We start from the raw sequence: 26,023 nt of genomic DNA on the forward strand, positions 1-26,023 counted from the left end.
GGATTACGCCTACACGATTCATGTCAACAACACACAACATTTAAATATGCCGCGAGCAATGCCGCGAATCTACGCTCTACACTATCTGTGAAACAAGTTTTAAAAAAGTTTAGTAAGAGTAACGAAAATGGAGCTAGAAAAGGAGTTAGTGGATCCTCACAGTGCAGTGATAAAGAAGCCTAACTACATGCTAATGTCCTTGCAGAGGATACTCATATTGTGTGTAATTATAGCTAGTGTTGTAGTGGTTGTTTACTTCACCCCGATGCCAGGTGAGTGTGAACTATGTTGTGATGTAAACACTGTCGTAAAATTCTACCCTACATTATGATCTCGGTGTGACAGTAATGGTATTTAAATGATTGATGGTTAATTAAGAAAACTAATTTAAAATAATATAAACATAATAACTAGCATATAAATTATTGGTTATAGAAAAGGTGGAATACAGATACATAATTATGTTTTAAATATCTTTTGTAAATTACATACTTAATTATATTTTACTTGCAACGAATGGTATGTTAGTTGTAACAACATATTGTTTCTTTCCATCTATTTAACATAATTTGACTTTATAATGAACTTGTGTCTTATGTAAATTATAATTTCATTACAACCTCGATGTTTGGCACTCGATATTTTTTTAAGTAGTACCTACATTGAGATTTCGTTTTATTTTGAAATAAGTAAGTTATAAATATGCAGTAGTTTTTTTACACAATAAAATGTAGTTCAACTAAACTATGTCAGTCGATTTAAATTTGTATTTTTAGTTGAAGTACAATCAAACATAAGACTAAATTCTATTTAGATATATATATTTTTCGGGGGCCCTATGCAGTTGGGGACCCTGGACAAGGGCCACGTGTTCCCTTACGTTAAAGACGGAACTGACAAGAATTTTATTTATAAACACCTACTTACTATATTTGCATAAACTTACATAACTAAAATCAACGTGATTGTTGTTTTATTCCTGTTACTTGTGACTTTTGTACGTTTTATATTATATAGATAACTTTCTTTTTTCAGAGGAGTATTTCGAAAACTGTGATCGAGAGTGTCACGAACTTGATTGGCCCATGATATGCCGCGTGAAACTGGTGATCGAAGTTTACAAGACTTTTAGCAAGTATGTTCGAATTAAGCAATGGTGAAATTTGCGATTGTGTTAAATGGTAAATAAAAACTAATTAAATATTTTTTGCAGGTCTTGCAGCAGCTGTTTGGAGGATGGCGTGGAGTGTCCATTGACGTGCATTACAGCAGATGGTCGCGAGCGTGGTGTTCTCTCGGCCAATAGAGAACTACCAGCGCCAGCTTTCCACGTTTGCCAAAATGATATTCTCGTGGTGGATGTAGTACACAGAGCGCCTGCTCATGCTTTGTCAATTCATTGGCGTGGACAGCCCCAAAAAGAAACTCCTTTTATGGACGGTACACCAATGTTCACACAATGTCCACAACCGGCGTATACCACTTTTCAATATAAGTTCCGTGCGTCGTCGGCAGGAACACATATGTATCACGCTCATTCAGCTGCGGATGCTGCTGATGGACTTTCTGGAGCACTTATTGTACGTCAATCGGCACGTCTGGATCCTTTGAGGAGTCTATACGACGTTGACGCCACGGAACATACAATCTTTATTTCCGAGTGGGGACATTCAATGGGACCGCTAGCTGGTATAACTTCTAAGGTTCCTAATGCAGAATCATTGCTTATTAATGGTAAAGGAAACACTCAAGAATCTCCAGACGCTCCGTTAACGAAGTTTGTTGTTGAATATGGTAAAAGATACAGATTTCGCTTGGCATATGGCGGCGGAGCCAAAAGTTGTGCTGTAAAGTTTTTCATAGAGCAGCATGTTCTTGAGCTCGTCGCTCTCGACGGTCATATGATCCAAACAGAAAAGGTTGACTCCATTACAATGGGACGAGGAGAACGAGCAGATTTTATACTGGAAGCTAACAAACATCTCGGTAAATACAAAATGAGAGTGATTGCCGAAAGTTCTTGCCAAGAGGATTTGGAAGGTCTTGCTGAATTAGTATACAAGGATAGGGATCAAAAATTATTACACAAGAATGATGAGGTCGGTGATTATCCAGTGAATCGTGAGTTTACGACGATTACCAGCGATCAGTGCAGTATGGACAGTGTTGTGTGTTTGGGTGACGTGCACGCAAGCAAAATACCACCTGAACTCAGTGGAGCGACCGCCGAGACAATTTATGTGCCTTTTAATTACTCCACTAGACAAATTTCAGCGAAACGTGTCGGTGAGTACTTTAATTGTATACCTATTGTGCTTGGAAAGTTTCTTTGCAATTTACATTCTATGTAATGATGCTTTGTTCATTTTGTGTTCATTACGTGAAACATGTCCGCAACATAAAGGTTATTATATATTTACTGCGTACGATTCGTGAGTAGCTTTGTACTAACCAGTTTTTGGAGATTGTTGCAGTAAAGTTTATAACGCACAGTGAAGGTGGAATTAATTAATGTTATATACCTTGATACCGTTATCATATTATGGTGCTTGGTATTAAGCTTGTCCAATTTATATTACCTGTAGGCAGGACGATAGGCATCGTAAACTATGAGTTTATATACGACGAGATTTTGCCCGCGGCTTCGCTCGCGTTACGAAGTAATATTTTCATCCCCATTTTATCGCCTTGGGGGCAGAATTGATCAAAATCCTTTCTTAGCGGATGCCTACGTCATAACATCTACCTGCATGCCAAATTTCAGCCCGATCCATCCAGTGGTTTGGGCTGTGCGTTGATGAATAACTATGTCAGTCAGTCACCTTTAAGTTATATATGTATATATTTAGATAATAATATTCAAGTTTTTTATTGTAGCATATATTTAAACGAAACAAAAAGTCGAAACAACTAGGTCAAATCAAAATAACAAACAACAAAAAACAACTCAGTCTAGTTTATTTTTACTTTGGATCTAGATAAAAAATTATCCGATTGCTACGTTTAATACTAACCTAAAGAACAAAAATACCTATGAACATAAATAAGCTATAGACGTTAATGAGGCCTTTTGAAATAAAACGTAAGTATTTTAGATCTTTCCGTAGAATTTGAAATGTTGGCGAATTTTTGAAACAATGGGCTTGATTTACCGAAAATGTAAAGAAGGTAATAGGAAGTATTTAACTGAAATTCGCTGGCATTTGTTTTTTGTATCTTGGAATTGTATAAATCCATTTATTTTTGAAAGTATCCAAAATATTATAATTCTTTTCTTTTTACTGGCTAGAAAACTTCAACGATGATTTTGGATGCACAGAACCAAATTTATAATTATACATATTTCAAAGTGTACAAACCAAATATCAATAGTTGCTTATTCAATTCTAGATGGTTCACTATCTCTTAAGTATAATCTAGAAAGTCTTTTCATACGTAAACGTTGTCTTACCCTAAACCATAGATATACTGTCTTCATTAGTAGTATACCTATGCCCTAAACATACATAAATCTACCTGTTACTCCAAACCAGGATAGTAGCGCCAATACTGCCAGAAAGAATACATAAGTGACGACACTAGTAGGTACTAGTAATGAGTAGGTACGCTAGTAATGAGCAAGTACCATCTGATGGGTACGTTCACTTTATCTTTTTAGTAAAACAGCAAAATTGTACGTTAAGTTCAATAACCGCTTAGTTTCTCATATTAATAAATCTTTGCGACAAGTGTACACGTTCACAATGGGCACATCACTTCGGTGTCGTACATGTAATAGCAAAGGAAATGTCAACGACGTGTGTTTTGTTATCCATTAGAGTCGGAGCACGATTGTCAAGGTCGGGTGTATTCAGCCTATTGATCTGCGACCTCTTTGTAGGGACGTTGATTTGACCGATTAATGAAGAATCGATTTCTTGGACGAAATCATCGATTTTAATCGCTATTAAAAAAACTCAGAATCTCAGAATTGATCTCAGCTCCCAAAAATGACGACGTAGCATTTTTTCTGTTCTCTCTATTATTTTTGTTTCTGACATTTTTAAAATAACAAAAAAAAGGTTTCGCCTATTTTTGTATCGGTCTTATTTTTGGGGAGACCTAATTTCTGGGCGGTTTGAGTGACTTTTTTCATCGATGTGTTGAATTCCACCAGAGCGGCATAAAAAATAAATTCCTAAATAAAATTGATTCTTTAGACTTCCATTCGAATAATTTTTAATCAATTCGGAAAGATTCGCATCACTACCTCCTTGACTCCATGTCTTGGCCTTATGGCTGAATAAATTATGAACCTGAACAAGCTATACCATATCGCTATCTGTATCTACTCGTATATGGACGGATTTAGGCGACTCGCTTCGAGTCATGTTTTGTCTGTTTGTATTTTTAAATTTCGAAATAGTGTAGAATTTGTACCGTAGATAATGATGTTTTTATGCATCACAATTATATTATTTTTTATGCTACATAGTGCTATTATTATTAATTATTAATGCGCTGTTTCAGAACCTGGCATTAACAGATTTTACGATTAATTCCGTTTTTGTCCTCTCGATATTTTTGTGTTGTCTAGTCAGGTTCTTACGTCAAAAATGTATAATCTCACGAAGATCTTGACAGTAAAGATGTTTTTTTATATTTGTCCCTTCTTTTTATCGGTAGGAATATTGAGGTACTTTTACAAAAAATGGATTTGGAGCTATTTAATGTAGTTCACGTACTTCACTACTTTGCAATGATGATAAATGCATAAATATAGTTAGTTATTTACAACAGATTAAAAGTTCAAAAGTAAAAATACTAATAGATATTGATGAATCGTTAAAACTTACTTAATTGCTTGTAGTTTACACAGTTAATTCATAGGGTGTAAGTTTAGTCGACTTGAAGGCTTGTTTGTTTATTCGATTAATTTTCCTTTGTGTATAGGTTACGTATAGTTTACTTGCATACTTTTCTTATTAACTACAATCATTACTATTCACTTTATAGTAAATTCGTATCAATGCGTCACAGATTTCCAACATCATAAGATCTATAGATTATCAATAAATGTAACTAACGTAATTTTAAATACGTTCCTAAGACCCAAGATATCAAAATAAGAAAATAATGAGAATCACGCTCGAGAAATTCGCAAATTCTTAACGAATCAGTGGCCATAATCTTCGTTAACCTTCTGACCGGATCGTGGACGTTGAGTAAAAGAGAAAACGTAAGCGATTTTGCGACACTCCCAAAAACAAAAGGGCAACGCCAATTAATTATTCACGTTCTCCGAGCCCGCTTCAAGTTTGCACAAATGTCAACGTTATTTTTATATCACTTTGGTTCAATGAAAATCTTCCATAGGTTTAAATGGGAAATGACTATAACGTGTTCTCAATGTCTAAAGTAAACGGCGAATGCATGGCCTTTCAAAACCCATAATTGAAAATATGTACTTACAACACTTTACCGCACCTATTTCTTAAGCATTCTCTTTACATGTTTGTGTTAGTTTTCGCATGAGTAGAGTTACTTAAGATAAACTATTAGTGTTTCAAGGCGATATGCAAACTACGTAAGTTGGTATATTAATATTTTACTTTAGGTACTGAATGGCTACTTTCATATCCACATATAGATATATTCTCGTAAAGTTTGATATTATATTGAATGGAGATAACAGTACTTGTTTTGAATGAGATTAGATAATAAAGGATTTTGCGAAAGTGGCATAGTGAGATTGTGTTTTTCAAAATTCTAGTTTGTCTATTTTTCTGAATTCTAAGTTCACTTGTATTTCAGTTAACGAAGCTATTTCATATAGCAAGCTCGAAAATGTTCATTTTAATTTGACCCATTCAGAAAAGGTAAATGATTTTTTAAATATTTTTATAATGTCAATAAGCTATAAGTTGTGGTTGAAACCCGGCTTCTCAATCGAAAGGTCCGAAGCTAAAATCATAGGAAAATATGGTTTTCTCAAAAGTTTTGCACGTATGTATGTATTAATTACCACTTGCATTAAGAGCAAATGAAAACATCGTAAGCAAACCTAAAATTCTGAGAGTTTTTGAAACATGTTTACAAGGATGTGTGAATTCTACCAATTCATACATGGCCAGCGCATTTGATTATGGGCTAAAGTCCTCTCGCTCTGAGAGGAGACACGTGGCTAATAACCCATTATTGTTGTGAGTTGACGATGACGACGAATGTCACTAAAATATGGCTCTAGCGGTCATCTACCTCCAATTTTATCGCTCTTTATTTCGTACTAGCTGACCCGGCAAACTTTGTACCGCCTCAAAATCTATTTATCAAATATATTTCATATAAAATATAGCCTATGTTACTCGTGGATAATGTAGCTTTCGAATGGTGAAAGAATTTTTAAAATCGGTCCAGTAGTTTTTGAGCTTATTCATTAAAATTAAACAAACAAACAAAGTTTTCCTCTTTATAATATTAGTATAGACTACTTACAATGTTGTTTTCAACAAGTAAGTTGCATTTATTCCTATAGGTAACATGTTATACATACTTTAGATTTTGTTTATATGTTTACATTAATTAACTCCGATCCAATCCGATTGTGAATTAACTGTTAGTCTGTTACACCAAAATACACGAATAAATTAGCAAGTTTCGCTTTTCTGTAAAATTGGTTATTTTGACTTGCACGATAGCACATCAAGCCATCGAAAGTAATGACCTCATTTGACTCATAATAATATGTAACACATTACAAGACGAAAGTCTTTATGTATCATCAAAAACGAAAAAATAATGTAGTCACGTCATGTTATGCGCATTTCGTGCTGTTGTTACATAACTTTTCTCAAATTAGGTTTACCGTGTTAGTGGGTCGCGATTATTATGCAATTGTGTTAAATCACATGTCTGTATTCTGTCCTACAACTTAAACATAGACAACGTGAAATTATATTGTTATTAAGGTAACTAATAATACGAGCGTATAATTAATTCCGTTCGTAATATTTTTATATCTCTACCTAGATCTACCTACCTTTAAACCAGTACCCATAGATTAGTAAAGATTACTCGCTCCTAACAAGAAAATGTAACCTTTTGACAATTGTCACTGTCATCTATTTTCGAGTTTGAAAAATGTTAAAAAAAATTTAGTTTTTAGATCATTTACTAATGAAACGATATTTCTTCGCACTTTTTCTACGATTTCGTATTTTAACTGCGCATGTCGGCATTGTTCCGCGTAAATAACACCATGACAGCCATTAAACGACTCTCATTTCTGTCAGCAGTTTAAGTCATTTAATGGCTTCTTTCAATTACAAGGCGGTGAGATATCTATACTTATCTATGCCAGTACCATACTGTTTTTACCCTATCAAATCAAATGTTAATTAAATTACCTATCGACTTGTCGTATATGCCTTCCAAACTTATGGGAAGAGTCCCGTACCCTGCTCAAAAAAGTAAAATCCGGTTAGTTAATAACATTGACTTCACGTGATCTGTTTTTTATTCGTCGCAATAATCATTTGAAACTACTTAAGTATTCAGATTTATTTCCTTCTTTAATGATATTATGCAGTCTTTATGAATAACGTTTATGGTCAAATACTTCATAATGTTCATTGATGGTTCGTTACCATTAAGAATCAGTTTAAAAGTTTGAATAATATACCCTTAAAACCAATGACAAAGGCAAACAAAAATCTTAATACAAGAATACTACCATTACTTTTAAATACGCTATTCGTGAAATTTGCCATAAAAATATATTTACGGCTTATTACAGCGTGTATAAGGAAAGTGAAGTAATCATCGGAGGTAATGGCGTCGGCTGTAACCACAAATAATATTACTTGATTGCGGCCGTGGTGTCTCTGTAATCACGATGCAACCTCCTTGAGATGTGGTGCTTTCGTACACCGATTTCGTTTTTAGTACACTTCTGCAATCATGAGTTTCAATCGGTGTTATTTGAATGAATAGTTTGATGATGACGTAACATACATAGGTTGTGTGTTGCATTGCAAGTATGTTTGAAGGTGGTACAATTTTGACGGCGCCTCACCTATTTCTGGGTCATTTCTGCTGTGTTTTCTATTGAAGAGTTCTAAGGCAGAATTACTAATAACAGTAGTATAATAACTGCAATCGTGTTCGAAGGATGAGGTAAAGGAGACATACTTATCGGGTGTTTCAACTAAATTCTCAGGGTTAGCAACGCATCTGTGGCCAACTTTAGGTAGAAATCTGATCTCATCTGGGATTGATTCATGTCCATGGGCGGCAGTAGTCAGTCACTGGCTATCAGCATTCCATCAACAGCTTGGACTGCACACTCGTCTGCTACCCCTATATTATATAAAAAAAGCTATTAAGTAAGATTGATCCATCGAATTTAATATCCATTAATCAGCAATCGTGTTACGTTAAGTTATGTGAAATAAATTTAGCTAACACCGCGAGCACTTAAAAAGCAGGTCGCTCTTGCATTTATTGCAAAACGGATGTGTTTGCAAACGATAGACACGTGACTTACAACATGACCCCAATTATCTTTATACTTGACGCATATGTGCAGCCAGCTCCAAAAGTAGATATAGGTATAAGTATTATTGACACCCTAACCTGTTCATCTACTTTCGAAGCTGACTGTACCTATACTTTTACCCATTGGAGGGTAATTTTTTCGTCTGTATGTATGTAGGAGTAGGTATGTTCTCATTCTTTAGTATGCTCTGTAGTCCAAACGGATTGACGGGTATTATATATTTATTGAATTAATATGAGGTGTCGTTGGATTCCTCTTAATTGTAGGGGTGGTAGTGTTAGTGGTAATAAGTGACTCATATGTACCATAACTTTTATATCATTAATGTATAGCAAATTCATGTATAGCAAACATCGTGAACAGCTAAATGTACATTAAAAACTGAATAAATGTACATTATAATAACCGCTTTTCTGATGTAAAACAAAAATGACGTAAATAAAAGGAGTTAAAAATAGCTGTATAGATATTTATCATAAGAATTTAACTAGTATACCGTAGTATTTTCCTGTTCTCCATAATGTCCTTCGCTTAATTTTATTACATTTAATTACCAGTTACCTTACAGTTGTTTCTTTTTTATAATGGTAGATATGTACTAAATTGAAATGTATAATTCGATGTAAGTGTTTAAAAGTCCGAATCGAATCATACAGCTAGAGTGCTACCAACTTGAATAAGTGAGTTTAAGTAACTTTACTTTTCAATGTAATTTCCTTAATAGAAATGATTAATCCAGTATTGGTCATGGATTGATCATGAAGGAAAATATCTTCAAGAAGCCTGAAGTTGATAACAGGTTAGCAGCGCGCTTTCATGAATTTTTTTCCATGAAATAAAAAAACTAAGCCAGCAAAACCGCTGTTAAGATTGCCACTAAGCACAATACCAAACTTAAATTTGGACCAAAGTTAAAAAGAGATTTTTCTAATATTTAAAACTTACATCAAGTTCCTTAACGTTCGTGCTAGAAACCGTAAAATATATTCGTGAACTATAATATTCTACCACCTGCCATCTGCGCCAACTTATTTGAGCATCAAGACACGTATGCATGCAATGTGCTCAGAATGTCGCTTACATAATAGAACGTTTAACTCGAATCTGCTTTGTAATGCCTTCACACGAGATATACATGTTGCAGGCGTTTGGGTTTACCCGGTATTTAACCAAGCGCCTAAGTATATGATAAATAAAAGAGGGCTTCCGGGGTAGTGAATGGCAAGAGTGTGAGCTAGAACCACCCGGACAGCGACCCCGGGAAGGACAGTGGTATGTGTGGTTGCATGCCGTTGTACACACCTGAGGGTGTGGCGAGCTAATACTCGCCTGGGCGAAGTCTGATGAGGCAACGCGCTTAGAGGACTCCGGTTGCGTTCCATGAAGATCCCAGAGTCCTCAACGCAGCGCCGAGGATGGCCACCGGAGGGATGTTAGTGCGGTAAGAATCCCACATAAACCCGTGTCGATCCGACGGCATAAAACCTTTTGAAGGTTTTCCCCTCGTAAACTAAAAAAAGGCATGCGATAAAAGTGCGTTTTAGATTTTATCTCATATCTAAGAAATTTCAGTTTTATGGTCAAATTATTTAATTAAAAGATGCAAATTACTTAAATTGCCTGCTATTTTGTTTTTTCTTTTTGTTATTGCACTTGACATTGCAGCCATGAAGGGTGGTGGTGCTTTAGTGGAATTAAAACTATTTCACCTGATTTTATGCAGCTTGTGTAGTCATTCTTCATAAGGTCTTATTTTCAACTTTAAAAAAATATTGCTTTGGAGCATATCTCTTGGCATTTGATAAAATATCGGATTTTGCTCCAAACCAGTAACATATGCGACTACAACAGAGTAACATTATATTCGAAGGAGTCTCTTATATTCTCAGTTTATATTAGGTACTTAAACGTAGATACGAAGTTCGATTGCAGAATTGGCGCTATTGGGTTTTGGTTGAAATGATAGGTTTGTGGTAAGATATAGATGATACATTTCAACTTGTTCTATGGTTTATGGTTTAAGAATTTAATGAAATAATTAATTTTCTTCGCCATTGTTCTCAGGTGTAAATCCTAAGTCATCTGTAAAGTTCAAATATAATTAATATGAAGTATGTTAAATAGAATCAATATGACTTATGCCTAATCCTTAGGATAAACTATAAAAAAAGAAAAAAAAAAATGTTATCATTGATTTAATATTTTGTAGTCTCTCCTTAATTTTAAGTCGTTTGATCACCCCTATATACGTAACTGTTCAGTATTTTGTGGAACCCTTTGTGGGTTGCCTCCGGCGGATCCACCGCCACACCTATTTCTACCTCATATATACAGATATGTATACCCATATATTTGAATATGGCTAGATTGGTACTAGAGCAGGCATGTTTCTATCTAAATTATGGCATAACCAGCGCACTGCATGCCGGTTTTATACGAGAGCCATATTTCAAGGCAGAATTGTGCCGGTACCAAAGGTAATTGTGCTAGGGAGCCATCTAAACAAGCTGCATGCAGGCAATTAGCTACGTTTAAGCTAATTAATTGCAAGCCATGAATACCAAGCCAGAATAGGACATCAAGATAGGCTGGTTAATAGTATCTTGTTATACCGTAAACCACTTACTGTAGAGCTGTAGGATTACGGACAATACTTGGAAGCTGCTCCACATTGGGCAAAATACGACACCCAAGTCAAATTGAAGTGGATATAAGAGACATATTAAAAATATAATATTTTTGAAACGTACAATTATTACCAAATCATCTATATATATAAAAGCGAAAATATACTCACGTTCAAAACGTATTAATCAAGGTTTTGACTAAACTGCTGAAGCTACAATCATGAAATTTAAAACATAGATTCATTTTATTGTATAGATGCGCACTAAGAACGGATTTTTTGATATTCTACTGATAAGGGGGTTAAATGGGGGTTGAAAGTTAGTATGAAAGTCCGTCAGTTTTAAAGCAAACTGGATAAAAATTGGTATTTAGCTTTCTTATTTAAAGTAATCAAAATTTAATCTAAGGGTTTTTCAAAAATCAACCCTAAAGGTGGTTAAATAGGGGTTGACAGCTTTTTTTTAATTTTTCCATTTTGGAAGCCAGCACTATGAAAGTTAGCCATTGCTTTACTGGTTAGATGTAATAGAACTTTAGTTCTACCGTTTTTGGAAAATCAACCCCTATGTGGGTTAAATAAGGGTTGTAAGTTTGTATGGATTTCCCTCATTTTTTGATGTAAACTCTATGAAAATCGGTATTTGGGGTTTCGATTAAAAATAATTAAATACCTATTTCACCATTTTTGGAAAATCAACCCTTAAGTTGGTAAAATAAGGGTTGACAGCTTATTTTAAAATTTTCCAATTTGAAAGCCAGCACTATGAAAGTTAGCCATTGCCTCACTGGTAAGATATAGTGGAACATTAATTTTATCGTTTTTGGAAAATCAACCCTTATTTGGGTTAAATAAGGGTTGTAAGTTTGTATGAGAGTCCCCCAGTTTTGATGTAAACTGTATAAAAATCGGTATTTAGGTTTTCGATAGAAAATAATTAATCACCTATTTCATTGTTTTTGGAAAATCATCCCTAAAGGTCGTTAAATGGGGTTTGGAATTTTATTTCAAACTCCGTTAATTCGGAAGCAAGGACTATAAAAATTTGCATTTTGCTTTCCTGTTGGAAATAATAGAACTTTTTTAACACCATTTATGGAAAATCTACTCTTAAGAGGGTAAAATTAGGGTTGAAAGTTTGTTGGGAAGTCCGCAGATTTTGAAACAAAGTCTATGAAAATTGGTATTCAGCTTTCTGATTGTAAATAATAGATCACCTTTTTTACCGTTTTTGGAAAATCAACCCTTAAGTTCGATTAATAGGGAATAGAACTTTATTTTAAAATCCGTTCATTTGGAAACAAGGATTGTAAAAAGAGCATTTAGCTTTCTGGTTCGAAATAATATAGCTTCTTTAACACCGTTTATGGAAAATCTACCCTTAAGAAGGTAAAATAGGGGTGGAAACTTCGTTTAGAAGTCCGCAGCTTTTTAAGCAAAGTCTATGAAAATTGTTATTTGGCTTTCTGATTGAAAATAATAGGACACCTATAAAACAGTTTTTGGAATATCAACCCTTAAGGTTGTTTAATAGGGGATGGAATTTTATTTAAAAAAACCGTTTATTTGGAAGCAAGGACTGTAAAAATGGAATTGGTTGGGAATGATAGAACTCTTTAATACCATTTATGGAAAATCTACCCTTATGAGGGTATAATAGGGGTAGAAACTTCGTTTAGAAGTCCGCTGATTTTGAAGCAAAGTCTATGAAAATTGATATTTTGCTTTCTGGTTGTAAATAATATATCACAATTTTGTCCATTTTCACACACAAAATCAACCCTTGAGGTCGTTAAATAGGGGTTGGAACTTTATTTTATAATCGGTTAATTTGGAAGCAACCACTATGAAAAATTATCATTGGACTTAATGAAGCATCTGAGTCACTGTTTTTTTAGATCAACCCTTAAGACGGCTATAAAAGGGTGTTGTGTATACACATCTGTTTCAGAATTTTTAGGAACTCAACAATCAACCACATTAGGGTACTATAAGTAAAGAAAGTTTCTTTAAAAACCGTTATTGAAGTTACTTCCTTTGGCGTGTCTGGAAAAAGAACAGAGTGCAGAGAAGTTTAGTGTAGGGCGAAATTCTACGGGCCGTCGTAACATATATTTTAACATGGGAATGTATTGCGCGTGCTGAAGTGCAGAACAGCGGTTTTTTAGGGTTCCGTACCTAAAGGATAAAAACGGAACCCTATTACTAAGACTTCGCTGTCTGTCCGTGTGTCACAGGGCTCTATCTCTGGAACCGTAATAGATAGACATGTGAAATTCTTACAGAGGATGCATAACGGTGGCTGTTCTAACAACAAATACTAAAAATAAAAAAAGTTGAAAACAAAAGGGGTCCCCATACAACAAACTGCTATTCGTTATTTTTCCAACTAACTTTTGAATCGTTAGAGGTAGACAGTTCAAATTTTCACAATGTGTGTACTTTAATGGGTGTTGCAATATTAAATACTAGAAATTAAAAAAAAATGAAAATTTTGGTTTTACTGATCCCTCCTGGTGCGGGTTTGACTTACACTTGGTCAATTATTAATAACGCACAGACCCGCGGGCCACAAGGGGAAGTCGCGGGCCACACACCACCCGTGGGTGTCGGGTTGCCGACCGCTGGTGTTGAATATTAGCTTTCAGAAATTTGCTGATAAAGTACTTATTGATGCTTATGTACATAGGATGTTTTTGAAATTCTACTAAGGAGGTAAAAGAAGTTTTATATGTATACGGGAATCATTTAGGTTCGAACTTAGAAACGTGAAATTTCAGATAACGTCTATTCAAGCAAATGTACGACAACGTGGACGGGTGCAAATTTTATATATGATAATGTGTAAGTTTATTCAAATTGGCCTACATTTTGGTATACTGATTATGTACGTTGCAACTACTTTGGACACACTGCGTGCCAACATTTTGTCCTGCCGTGGGGTATGGTTGTGGTTATGCGTGGATTAGTGATGGTGATGTGATAGACATATAGATCTCGGATTAAAATTTTGGGCTAGAACAGGGCTACAGTATCCCCTGGCTGTTGTACGAGACTAAAGGGGTACTTCTGGAGTAGCGGGTGGCAAGAATGGCAGCTCTAACCGCCCAGCCAGAGATCCTAGAAAGAACCACTGTATGTAAGGCCCCATATAACATGGATGGTGCCTATGGAATAGTGTAAATAATAATTATTGTATTCTACATGAAACTTATATTTTAAAGAAAGTTTATTACAGTCCACTTAGTAGAGTTTTAGTGTATGTTTCTGAAGAAAGCTTGACCAATTTAGGTACACAGTGACGAAAAAAAAAGCTTTTATTAATTAAATATTAATGCTACTTTATCGTTAAAATTGTTAAAAGTACAAATTTACGATTACAGTTATTTGTATGTCATATCATATTTTTTTACGCGGGCGAAGCCGCGGGTTCTGCTAGTTTTAATATAAAACGTAATGCGGTATTAGTTATATTCGTTTAAGAATTAGCAATTAGTAATAACTAACAATGTATGTACTTGATTTCTCAATACTAAACTTGGCTAGCTAATCCATACTTATAAAAGACTTATAGGGAAGATGACTTTGTCCGTGTAGTCTCGGGAATAGAATAGGGCAACGGTATCCCCTGCCTGTCGTAAGAGGCGACTAAAAGGGGCTTCCGGGGTTGCGGGCGGCAAGAGTGGGAGCTAGAACCGTCCAGCAAGCAACCCTGGGAAGGACGACGGAATGTGTGTTCGCATTCTGTCGTAAATACCAGATGGTGTGGGAGGAGCCAAAAGTGCTTCCCCAGGGTAGAGCTCGATCGGGGAATCGCGCTTGGAGGACTCCGGTTATGTTCCCTCGGAGATCCCAGAGTACGCCAAAAAGCGTTGAGGACGGCCACCGGGGGGGTTTTAGTGCGGTAAAAATCCCACATAACCCGGCGTCGCTCCCACGTCGTCGGGTACCTTTTGAAGGTTTCCCCCTCGTAAACAAAAAAAAAAGAACTATTAAGGAAGGAACTATTGAGGAAGATTACAGACTTATTGACAATATTCATCAGCGCCATTCTTTTGAATTTACAACAAGAGGAGGAACTTATCCATTGTATTGACATTAGGTAACTACAATAATTGCTGTCATATCGAAAGTAGAAAGTGTATGCAAAGCAGAGGTCAAAAGTGTCTACGTACATCATTTCGTTCTAATCATGCTCTATTGTATTCTGTAGATATTCGCCTCTCAGTGCTAGAGAATGACCAAACCCGTAATGACTAACATATATGTTCAGTATAGTTCGTTATAATAGTGATAGATCTCCCTTTATGTACTTTTGTTGTTGATAAGATTTAACTAGTATTGATATAAAGTTCCATTGTATGTGCGAAAGCTTGCTACATAATATTCGTGATGTACTCGTATTTATAATTTATTTTCGCTTTTATATATAGACACTTTAAACTAGTAATATCAAGGCCCAAAGTAAAGGTTAATTTTTACTTCCTTTGTAACTTTATTGAGTACATTTCATACTTAAATTCAGATTGCACTTCAATCTACTGTCTTAAAATAGATTTACATTGTATTTTCCTGGAAATCTATACCGTGTTACAGAGTTAACTCTTGAAATAACAAAATTGTTTTCGCGTTTACCATTTGAAAGACAGTATTACTGTTTGATAGCTATATAGATTATTGCCGTAAGGAGTATTGGCGTAAGCAACATTTTTTAATACTTTTGAAGGTGGTAGAACCTTTTGTGGTTCGACTCCGGCAGCACCACCGCCACACCCATTTCTACCTAATAACAGCAGTGTTAGGCGCTGCTGTGTTCCGGTTTGAAGGGTGTGGTAAGGGAGACAGACTTTTCCGAGGCGTTCCAGCTTAGTCCTCAGGGGTAGCAGCGCATCTGTGGTCGACCTCAGGAATATCTAATCCTATCTGGGGTTGATTACAGATGTCCATGGACGGTAGTAGCCACTTACCATCAGGTGGACTGCACGCTCGTCTGCTACTCCTATATTATAAAAAAAACTGCACCTGGCCTGTCTAGATTTAGGTCCTCAGTTAAAAACCATGACAGTAAGCGTAACCATGAGTAGTCAGCATCTTAGGATCTGGTAATGACTGTACAGTATTATAGTGAACACATATTACTATATTACTGTACTAGGGCAAAATTCTAGGGAAGACACTAAACCGGCCTCGATTTAAATCCACCCGTCTTAATTACGCCAATGATTGACTTAGAAAATTATTTTTATACTGGTCCGTTAAGAAACCATAACACAATTTACATACGGACATCTTCTAGTAAAGTGGTAGCACGCTGGTTGATAAAATCTTGAATACTTTTACTTTTATGCAACGCTATACTGAAGTGTTTGTTCGAACCTCGAGTACTCTGAGCGTCACTTATTTATTTATTTCGTATAGTTTCACCCAAACAAACTATTCTGTTGAGTGGTGAGTGGGTAGCTGATGCATTTTTGATATCGGCTTAGCGTTAGTAAGCGTTGTCCGGTAGTTTATTCACAGTGTGTTCCATCGACCGTAAATTTTACTATCTTTGGGCCACGGTGACGTAACAAGAACTTCGCTTCCAAGACAGTAATAAAGGCCTTATGACAGTTGCGTCGAACCGCTCACATAAGGAAAATTATCGCATGTAAATTGATATCTCTATGAAAATCCTTTATTTGTCGTAGATAAGTATTATACTGTTATGAAATACGCATTTAAAATTATATACATGCAACGATTTATTATTTTAAACGTGTTTAAAATGTCAGTATTGTGTTTATGTAAATTTTGTGTAATAGACGTAAAATAGACCTTGCATTGTTCTTGGATCAATAGGTACTTTTTTGTACAGATTCTACGAATTTGTGATTTATGCCCGCTTGTGGAGGGTATTGATTTTTGAGCGAATGTATATCTTATTTATTCTCGTTCATAGATTAGTAAAGATTACTCACTCCTAACAAGAAAATGTACCCAGTTTTGAGAATTACAATAGTTGCGTAAAAAAGTTTTGCCACGTCTCCGTGCTAAAATGTCCCTAAAATATTTGAAATAATTATTTATTTATTATGTAAATTACGCAATATTAGTATGATAATTTGTTGTTATATTAGTTATTTATTCGTAAATTTTCTCTAAAAATGTTTTATTTGTCAAGAGTTCACAAAAAGAACTTACTAATAAGCCGTTTGTGGCTTCATTCAATTTCAAGACGGCGAAGTATCTTTACTAATCTATGTTCTCGTTATAATATTATTGGGAGCAGTAGGATCATTTTAAAAATGCATAAATGAAAGTGACGATTACTTTTCACAAAAGAACAAACATGATCGTCAAACCAATATTAGGTCTTCATTATATATTTATACATCACATCATATTTATTATTATATCATACTAGCTGACTCGGCAAACTTTGTACCGGCTCCAAATCTATTTATCGAATATATTTCATATAAAATAGCCTATGTTACTCGTGGATAATGAAGCTTTCGAATGGTGAAAGATTTTTTAAAATTGGTCCAGTAGTTTTTGAGCCTATTCATTACAATCAAACAAACAAACATAGGTTTCCTCTTTATAATATTAGTATAGGTAAGCTATCATATAACAAATATACTTGTACAATTAATTAGTAAAAGAACTGGTTCCCAATATATCATACCAAATTTCGTAAAATGAAACTTCGACCGGAAATATTTTTATTTAGGTCATTTTTGTCTTACAGAAAGTTGGGGTCACACCGACGGTCATCGATTCACGTACCCAGCGTCGCCGTTGCTGACGCAAAATGGTGACGTCACGCCGGAGTCCATGTGCCCCAAAGAACCGGGTCATGGGGAAGAGTGTGTACACATCAAGAGCATTCCTCTCGGCTCCACCGTGGAGATTGTGATGTTCGATCAAGGTAAGAAGTAATTACTAATTGTAAAATCAAACAAACCAAGTGTAGTTCGATTGAAATTATGCTCCTTGTTGTCTTGTCCGAAGATGATCATAGAATATTAAAATTTTATCTGACTGCGACAGCAGGGTCAAGAGGGAGTGTGTTTGTGTGATCAAATCTTTGGCACACTGTACAGCCTAAACGGCTTATTCAAAATTAATTATCACTTGCTTAAACGGCGAAGGAAAACATCGTAAGCAAACCTGAATCTGAGAAAAAGTTGTCAAAGGTATGTGAAGTCTACCAATCCGCACTTGGCCAGCGCGGTGGACATGATCTAATCCTTTTCATTATGAGAGGAGACCCGTGTCCAGCAATGGGACAGTAATGGGTTGATGAAACAGGTTAGTGCGCTTGGTTGAAACAGTTAACATTTTTCCAACGCACAACCGTGCTTATCATTTTTGCCATCAAGACATCTAATCTCTTGCTTTTAATCATATAAAAAAATCAAATAGAGCCATTTATTTTGACGACTTCAGATATTCTACTAACATTATGGTAATGTATATACAATTTTTGTAGCGTTTATCTTCAATTCCGACTATTGTGTTTACTTGCCTGCCCATTGTTTGTTTTTTGCTGTTCCAAAAACAAATCCTACATTTCGACTATGTGTATGGACTATGTAATTAAGGTTCATTGAACTTGTATTTTATTACTTAAAGTTTCATTGAGTTGTTTTTGTATTCCATTTATACAAAAACAACAAATGCGTGTATTTAAAATAACATTACAACAGTTAGCAGTTTAAAAAATATTTATACTTAAGTATACTCGTATATTATGAAAAGTCATGATTCTTAAGGAAAGGGAAATCTTCGATCTATAGAATTATATTTATCAATACTTATTTAATTAAGACTTTGTCTTAGCGTTGCAAATAAAGAAGGCAGGACCAAATATTGTTTTCGTAATCAATGGAGCTAACAATTAAGCTGTGGTTATAATTTTTTTTATTGATACACATACGTACTTTTAATATCCGCATAACAACGGTCGACAATGTCTTTTAAGATAGGTGTCCACCGTAATAGACAACTAAATCAAAATGTATAAATGTACAGAAATAATAATCTTCATAGTCATAAATATGCATACACATATTAGTACAACTTCAAAATTGGTACCCTTCTCAAGACAATCTTTATTTTAAATACCTTTGTAAATTTTAGTGTCTGAATGCCTAAGAACTATCCATACAAACCAAGCAACAATTCAAGTTTTATAGGTGTTTAACGTCGCCATATTCGTAATTAGACACTTTAAAGTGATTTATGCACTTGTAAGTATTGACGGCTTTCAACTTGGAAAGCTAGTGTTCACTTTGACAGCACTTAACTTGGCGGAAGGCTTGCAATGTAAATATTGGCGTACAATGGAGTAACGTTTGACTGATGGGAAAATAGGGAAGGCGGAATCGATCTTTTGGGCAAAAAAATCGATTAATTTAAACGATCTCCAGTAATTTATCGACTCAGTGAATCGATCTGTCATCCTAAAAAATCGAAAGTCTATCTTTTCGTAGAAGGATGAACGTCTTATAGATATTTCTTGCTGACGTACACGTATTTCAGTGCTTGTCTTGGTCCTGATGACCTTTTTTTCGCTATTTTCGCCCTTTGCAGTTGATAAGATCGAAGATTGATTTATCGAGGATCGATTCTTTGGGCCTCGATATTTTTGGATCGATTTATTACACTTCAATTCGTATTGCTTCAAGAATCTTTCTCGGAAAGAATCGCCATCCCTATGAGAAAATGTATAGGAAGTCTGCAGGCCATATGTGTATGACCTGCGTAGGTTTCCGGCGACGGACGAGAGGTTAAGATGACTTGATCTTTAGCACAAAAGCAAGTTCCGACGGAAATTGCAAAATGCAGGATGTGACCACTTCGGATTTCGCGTGTACGGAGTGAAATTTAAAGTTTAATGAGTTGCATGTTGACAAAGACGATGTTTTTGGTTGTAATACGTTTATGTCGTTCGTCTTCGTAGTCGTTAACCCCTCTTTGGCCACGGGTTTCCTCTTAGAACGAGAGGTGTTTAAGGCCTAGTCAGCCACTTTGTCTAAGTAAGGATTGATAAAGTGGACTCCTCTTTGAGAACGTTTTTCTAGAGAATTCTCATTTGTGTAGGTTACCCCGACAAGTTTTATCTTTAAAACAAGTGATAATATGAATTTCTATTCATATGTACATTACTTCGAAAAATCATCTTGTCGTATTTTTGTGCTAAAGTTTCAATAATGAATCAGCCAATATAGGCCAGAAGATACAGATAAACACTAAAACCCGATTAACTTTTAAACGAATGTACTTAATTTTATAAAAGAAAAACATTTGTAAATCACAGACAAACACAATATTATTTATACGAAGATTAACAAATAAATCACGGTTCTAGTCTTGTTCGCTTATAATAGGTTTAAGTCAACGTTTAGTTGCCGACACGACGATATCCTTAGGGGTTAGCGTTTCTCGTGACTTTTAGTATCCAGTTGAAATTTAATTTATCCGGCGGCGGGGCCATTATATCGTATTGTCTGGAGGTTTCGACAAAGAACGTAATATTGTTCGATGCTCTATCTCTATAATTATTTTTAACTTGACAAGTTTTTTAGATATCTATCCATTTACACTGTATAAAAATATTTATTAATAACTTTCCAAGTAAATAAAAAGTGGATGTGCCAAAAAAGATCCGAAAAAAGGAAGAAAAATATAAACAGTAAATGGAAACTTTAATTCAACATACATAATTGGTAGCTCCATTGTGGGTGTTTTTTATGCAGAAAAAATGAGGGCCGAATTTTGTATATTTTTAGATCTTAAGGGGCCGATTTTTTTGTTAGCTTACGACTTATTTTTACATAAATGTTTTTTATTGGATTATATTGTCAATCAACTAGTGGGTATTGCTGTTTGTTTATAATAGGTTTAAGTCAACGTTTAGTTGCCGAAACGACGATATCCTTAGGGGTTAGCGTTTCTCGTGACTTTTAGTATCCAGTTGAAATTTATTTTTATCCGGCGGCGGGGCCATTATATCGTATTGTCTGGAGGTTCCGACAAAGAAAGTAATATTGTTCGATGCTTTATCTTATATACTCTCGTGTCACAATGTTAGTTACCGTACTCCTCCGAAACGGCTTTACCGATTTTCACCAAATTTTATATGCATATTCAGTAGGTCTGAGAATCGGCTAACTATTTTTAATACCATTAAGTGATAAGGATTGTTCACCCTTAACATTTTTTATTTATATGGCAGCACAACGTTTGCCGAATCAGCTCAGATGTGATGAGTTGTTTAAAAGTCGTAGAGGTTTACGTAGTTATAGTAGATCGACTTTAGATAAAACAGTTGGTGCTTATGTGTTAAGTATAATGATGATAATTTCTTCATACTAAACATCGTTGTAATTCGATATTTTGATAGGTAAAAATGAGATAGATAGATTATGAATAAAGAGGTAAAGAAAAAAGAGGTAAAAAAATTAAGCGTGGAAGTCACAAAAAGCAATTTTTATTTTAAAAGAGAATAATTATTTTTAAAATTAAAAAAGACAAACCCACTGAGTTTCTTACCGAATCTTCACAGTAGAGGTCGCGTTCCGATCCGGTAGTAGTTTAAGAAAATATTGTAACTGACAATTTGTAAGTGCCGCCGTTGGCCTATACAAAATAAATATATTTCATTTCATTTCATTTCATTATTGTTTATCAAATTAGATTTTACAATTACTTCCGGTAAGAAGCTGCGTGGGAACGTTATTATGTTTTTATATGTCCACAGACGTATATTCTCATAATAACATTGGTCATAAGGTGCAGTGTACTCATATCATTAAGAAAATCAGTAAAGTAAATTAAAGTACCCAATCAATGAAGCTTTTAATAATTTATTAATATATGTGCCAATAATAATCTTGATAATTATCATCTTCATCATCATTTTCGACCTTTTATCGTCCTATTACTGAGAAAGAATTTCTCTTAGAAGGAGAAAAGTTTACGTCATAGTAACATCCCTTTTTTGAGTTCTCGCAGGTTAATTTTCAGTTTTCCTTTATTAATAAGGATTTGATAATTAAATCGAATACGAATGTAAATTCGAAAAAAATGTGAGGTCTGCTTTGGATTAAACCTCGGGCCGCAATTGTGAGTTCCAAAATTACTATTTACTAAGATATTACTATTCTTACGTTGATATTACAGAAACTAATTATAGTAGAACGTGATCTCAATGCGCGCTCACAACGAGTAATGAATGCGCACGCGCAATGTAATTGCTGCTCTAGGAAACCGGTTGTTCATGTCTTCTTACCTTCTGAACCGGTTTTATCGGATATACGTAAATGGATACCTGATTGATTTCAGGTGGAAATGAATGTTTCGAAATATAGTACACGTGAACCATACCTATGTATATGTGGAAATTGATATGTATTCATAGAGTAGTTAAACATAGGGTTAAGGTGCTTATACTTTATGTTATTAATTATTAACATCATAAACAAAAATTTATAAGGAAGGGTGAATGTTGGTTACTCTTTGATGCAAAATTTCACGCACGAATAGTTTATGTCCTACTTTAACTAATACGACACGTTTTATTGTAGTATAGTAGTTATTCTAATAATAATATAATGAGGATAATAATATGCCTATATATGCAAAATCATTTACGCTATGCCAAACGCTGTCATTAACGCAATTTAATGGAAGGTATCTAAGAATATATAAAAAAATTAAAGGCCATCAAGATACGCAGATGAGGTCTAATGCATGTATTGTATAGTTATTGATATTCATTATTTTATGTATAAATAATGTTTTCGTATCATTTTTATCGCCAGACACAATCGGAATATTCTTGAATTATGAATATTGTTTTGCGAATTCGTTTCATATATTAACTTAATTTCTTTTTCTTAGATGTCATGGTCAGTAACTACAGAAATTTTCGTGAATATATGATTCGTTTTAATTCTTGTACAAATCTGACTTATTGTTTTTATTATTTTTTGCGTTTTTTTACTCTGCTTACTTTTGTACTTCAACTTTCAATATGAAGTTTTTGAACTTATATATCTTGTGTCTAAATTATGCAACTTAAGATTTTTTTATAATCATACCATTATTTGAATTTAGATCCGATGTGTCTGCCTTCATATCAAGATTGGCTATGAGCATTTCGTATATTTTTCTGTTTGATTCTATTCGCCAGATTGTTGTTTTTCTGTTCACGGTTTAAATCCCCACCCATATATACACAACTACAGTATCTATATCCATTCAAATTCAAGTTACAAAGAAGGAAATATAATCTTTAGCAATCAGTTTCGTTATTGTGTTACCTAATATGAAGTTTCTTATTATGCAAGCATCTCTTTTTGCCGCGGGCGCTCGTGCAGTGCAGAGATGAATCATTCAGGAAAGAGGCGAGCATTTTGATTTATTTGCGACTTTGGCACAGATGGCCTGTCACTCTAACGACACATATGAATAATGAATGCTGAAACTTTGGAATGCATTGTTTACATACTGCTATGTATGAAAGCAATCGTAGTTATTTATTTTGATACATACCTACTAATGTTCCTATGCTTTAAGAAGATTACTGTTGGACCTTAGTTCAAAGGAAATCCTGAGATTTCCATATGTGTGTAAGGTTGTTGACGTTACCATACTTAGTTCTGTCGTCCATCTCTGTATTAAATCGTTTCTTACAATGTTAACGGAAAAAGAATGGTGCTATTCAATGCTGTTAATTGCCACTTTATTACATGATAGGTATATTGTATAAGTTACAAAGTAAATAAAACAATTTAGGTGTATGAGTTGAATAGATTAATTTAGACCAGCCCCAAAAAATATTTTAATGAAAGTAACGTTGTTACAATTCTAGTTTATATTTCTAAGGACTTACCAATATTCTATTGTAAGTATATCGTAGTTAGTTGTGTCATCGTACTGGACTAATATAGAGTTGTATCTAATTTAAAACAAGGTTTTTATATAAAAGAATAGAATTAACCATTATATTTTATGCAATAGCACTTGGTATATCAATTAATTTCGGCGCAAAGAACTATTCTAATATGATAATGTTCCTAAATTCATTCAGAAAGTATGTTGAGCGTATATTCTGAAAACTTTGTTGGAAAATCTTTAGAATTTTCTTTGGTTCAATTAAATTGAATGATAGCGGGCTTGGAACGAAGTACTACTTGTCATCGTCTATTCAAATATTGAATATTATTCATGTTTGCAAAGAAAGCTGTTTTGTTAAAGAAATAGCAAACGGTTATAAAGTATACTCGATATTGATAGAGAGATTGCGGCTGAAGTGCGACTTGCCATAGTCTATTCAAATATTGAATATCTTTTAATGTCTATAAGGAAAAATGTTGCGACGTTAAAAAATAGTATGCAAATTGCATACCATATAGTAGACCTACTGCAAAGTAGGAATTTTATGTTAAAGATATGTTTGTTATTGCCTCTTGAAATTTTTCTTAAGATTTAACACAAATTAATAAAATAATCGTGAAAAATTGGGACACTTTGAATTTTGATACAGCCTTACCGTATACATCTTGCATTATAAATGTTACCTTTCAACAATTCTATGGTTGTCTGGAAGATATAGCTTTTAAGTGATAACAGCGCCTGTTGTACTTATAATTATGAATATTTGTCAAGTATTAGTTTGTATACAATAAAGCATTTTTGTATTGTATTGTAGTGTTTAAAATTGTTTTGCAGTCAGATCTTGTATAAAATGTTCTGTTGCTTCTACTGGCTAATATTCGTTAATTGTTTCAGGAGGAGAAACAGACCACATATTCCATCTCCATGGATACAGTTTCTACGTGACCGGCGTGAGGCAGTTCAGCAATCGGTTAGACAAGGACCGCGTCATCCAGATGAATGAAGAAGGAACACTCTTCCCTTCGAGAAATCTCATCGACCCTGTGGTGAAGGACACGATAGTGGTGCCAAAGTTTGGTGTAGTTTCCCTTAGGTTCAAGGCTGATAATCCAGGGTATTGGATGATGAGAGACGAAAGATCTTCTCATTGGACTAGAGGATTGGACTTTGTCCTCAAAGTCGGCAATCAGAGAGACTTTGTTCAAGCGCCGACCGATTTCCCCAAATGTGGATCGTATGTGGGCCCGGAATACTTTTTAATTTAGGCTATGTTCATGCTACATCGTTACCATTAGACTTTGGTATGCAGTTGCTCAGTTATTTATTCCATTTGTGATATATTTTTGTAAGAAAAATAGAGATATTATGTTTAAAGTTATTTTTAGGCATTTAAAGAAAGCCGGTCACGGTAGTAAGCGTAATTTACATTAATGATTCTTTTAAATGGATTTTATTAAGTAATTACACACATTGCTTTGTGAAATATTAGATAAATAATTCATAAACGTTGTACGATAATAAATATAGTAATTTGAGTCCCAACAAGTAATCGTATAAATAATAATAGATCTAATGTTATTGTTACTACTTTCTTTTACTATTTACTTGTGACATAAAATTGCTAGTAAATTGTACAACAATAAGTAAATTAACAAGTGTTAACTATATTGTATAATGAAACTTAATAAACCTTCGTTTCATCTTCAAGTTACTGATTGTCGCACGTTTTATCGACAGTCACTTTAATTACCTTAATAACAATTTCCTGTTGAAAACAATGTTACAACAATCTTGTAATAACACATTGTATAATATGTGGAAAGTATGTTATTATTCTCCATAATAGAACATACCTAGCGTACTGTTACTGCTGTTTCATGATACATTATGTCATCAATTAAAGTAAATTATGTAGTTACTGTAAATATAATGCGAAATATATTTTTGATAGTAGCTTTTTAGTTTTAATA

At 34.4% G+C, this 26,023-nt stretch overlaps 1 protein-coding gene across 1 annotated transcript; it reads left to right on the forward strand.

The window, feature by feature from the left end:
- The first annotated feature begins 127 nt into the window (after positions 1 to 127).
- On the forward strand, positions 128 to 26,006 carry LOC140753098 (uncharacterized). The gene is made up of 5 exons (XM_073087474.1): positions 128 to 272; positions 1,036 to 1,135; positions 1,214 to 2,286; positions 17,896 to 18,075; positions 24,948 to 26,006. The coding sequence occupies exons 1-5, from the start codon at positions 128 to 130 to the stop codon at positions 25,316 to 25,318; spliced, it is 1,869 nt and encodes a 622-aa protein (XP_072943575.1). The 3' UTR covers positions 25,319 to 26,006.
- The last annotated feature ends 17 nt before the right edge of the window (positions 26,007 to 26,023 follow it).

This window comes from Epargyreus clarus, unplaced genomic scaffold (assembly GCF_041222505.1).
Source record: "Epargyreus clarus isolate Ecla_fem2 unplaced genomic scaffold, WU_Ecla_fem_2.2 ptg000026l, whole genome shotgun sequence".
In the NCBI taxonomy this organism is placed as follows: Eukaryota; Metazoa; Arthropoda; class Insecta; order Lepidoptera; family Hesperiidae; genus Epargyreus; species Epargyreus clarus.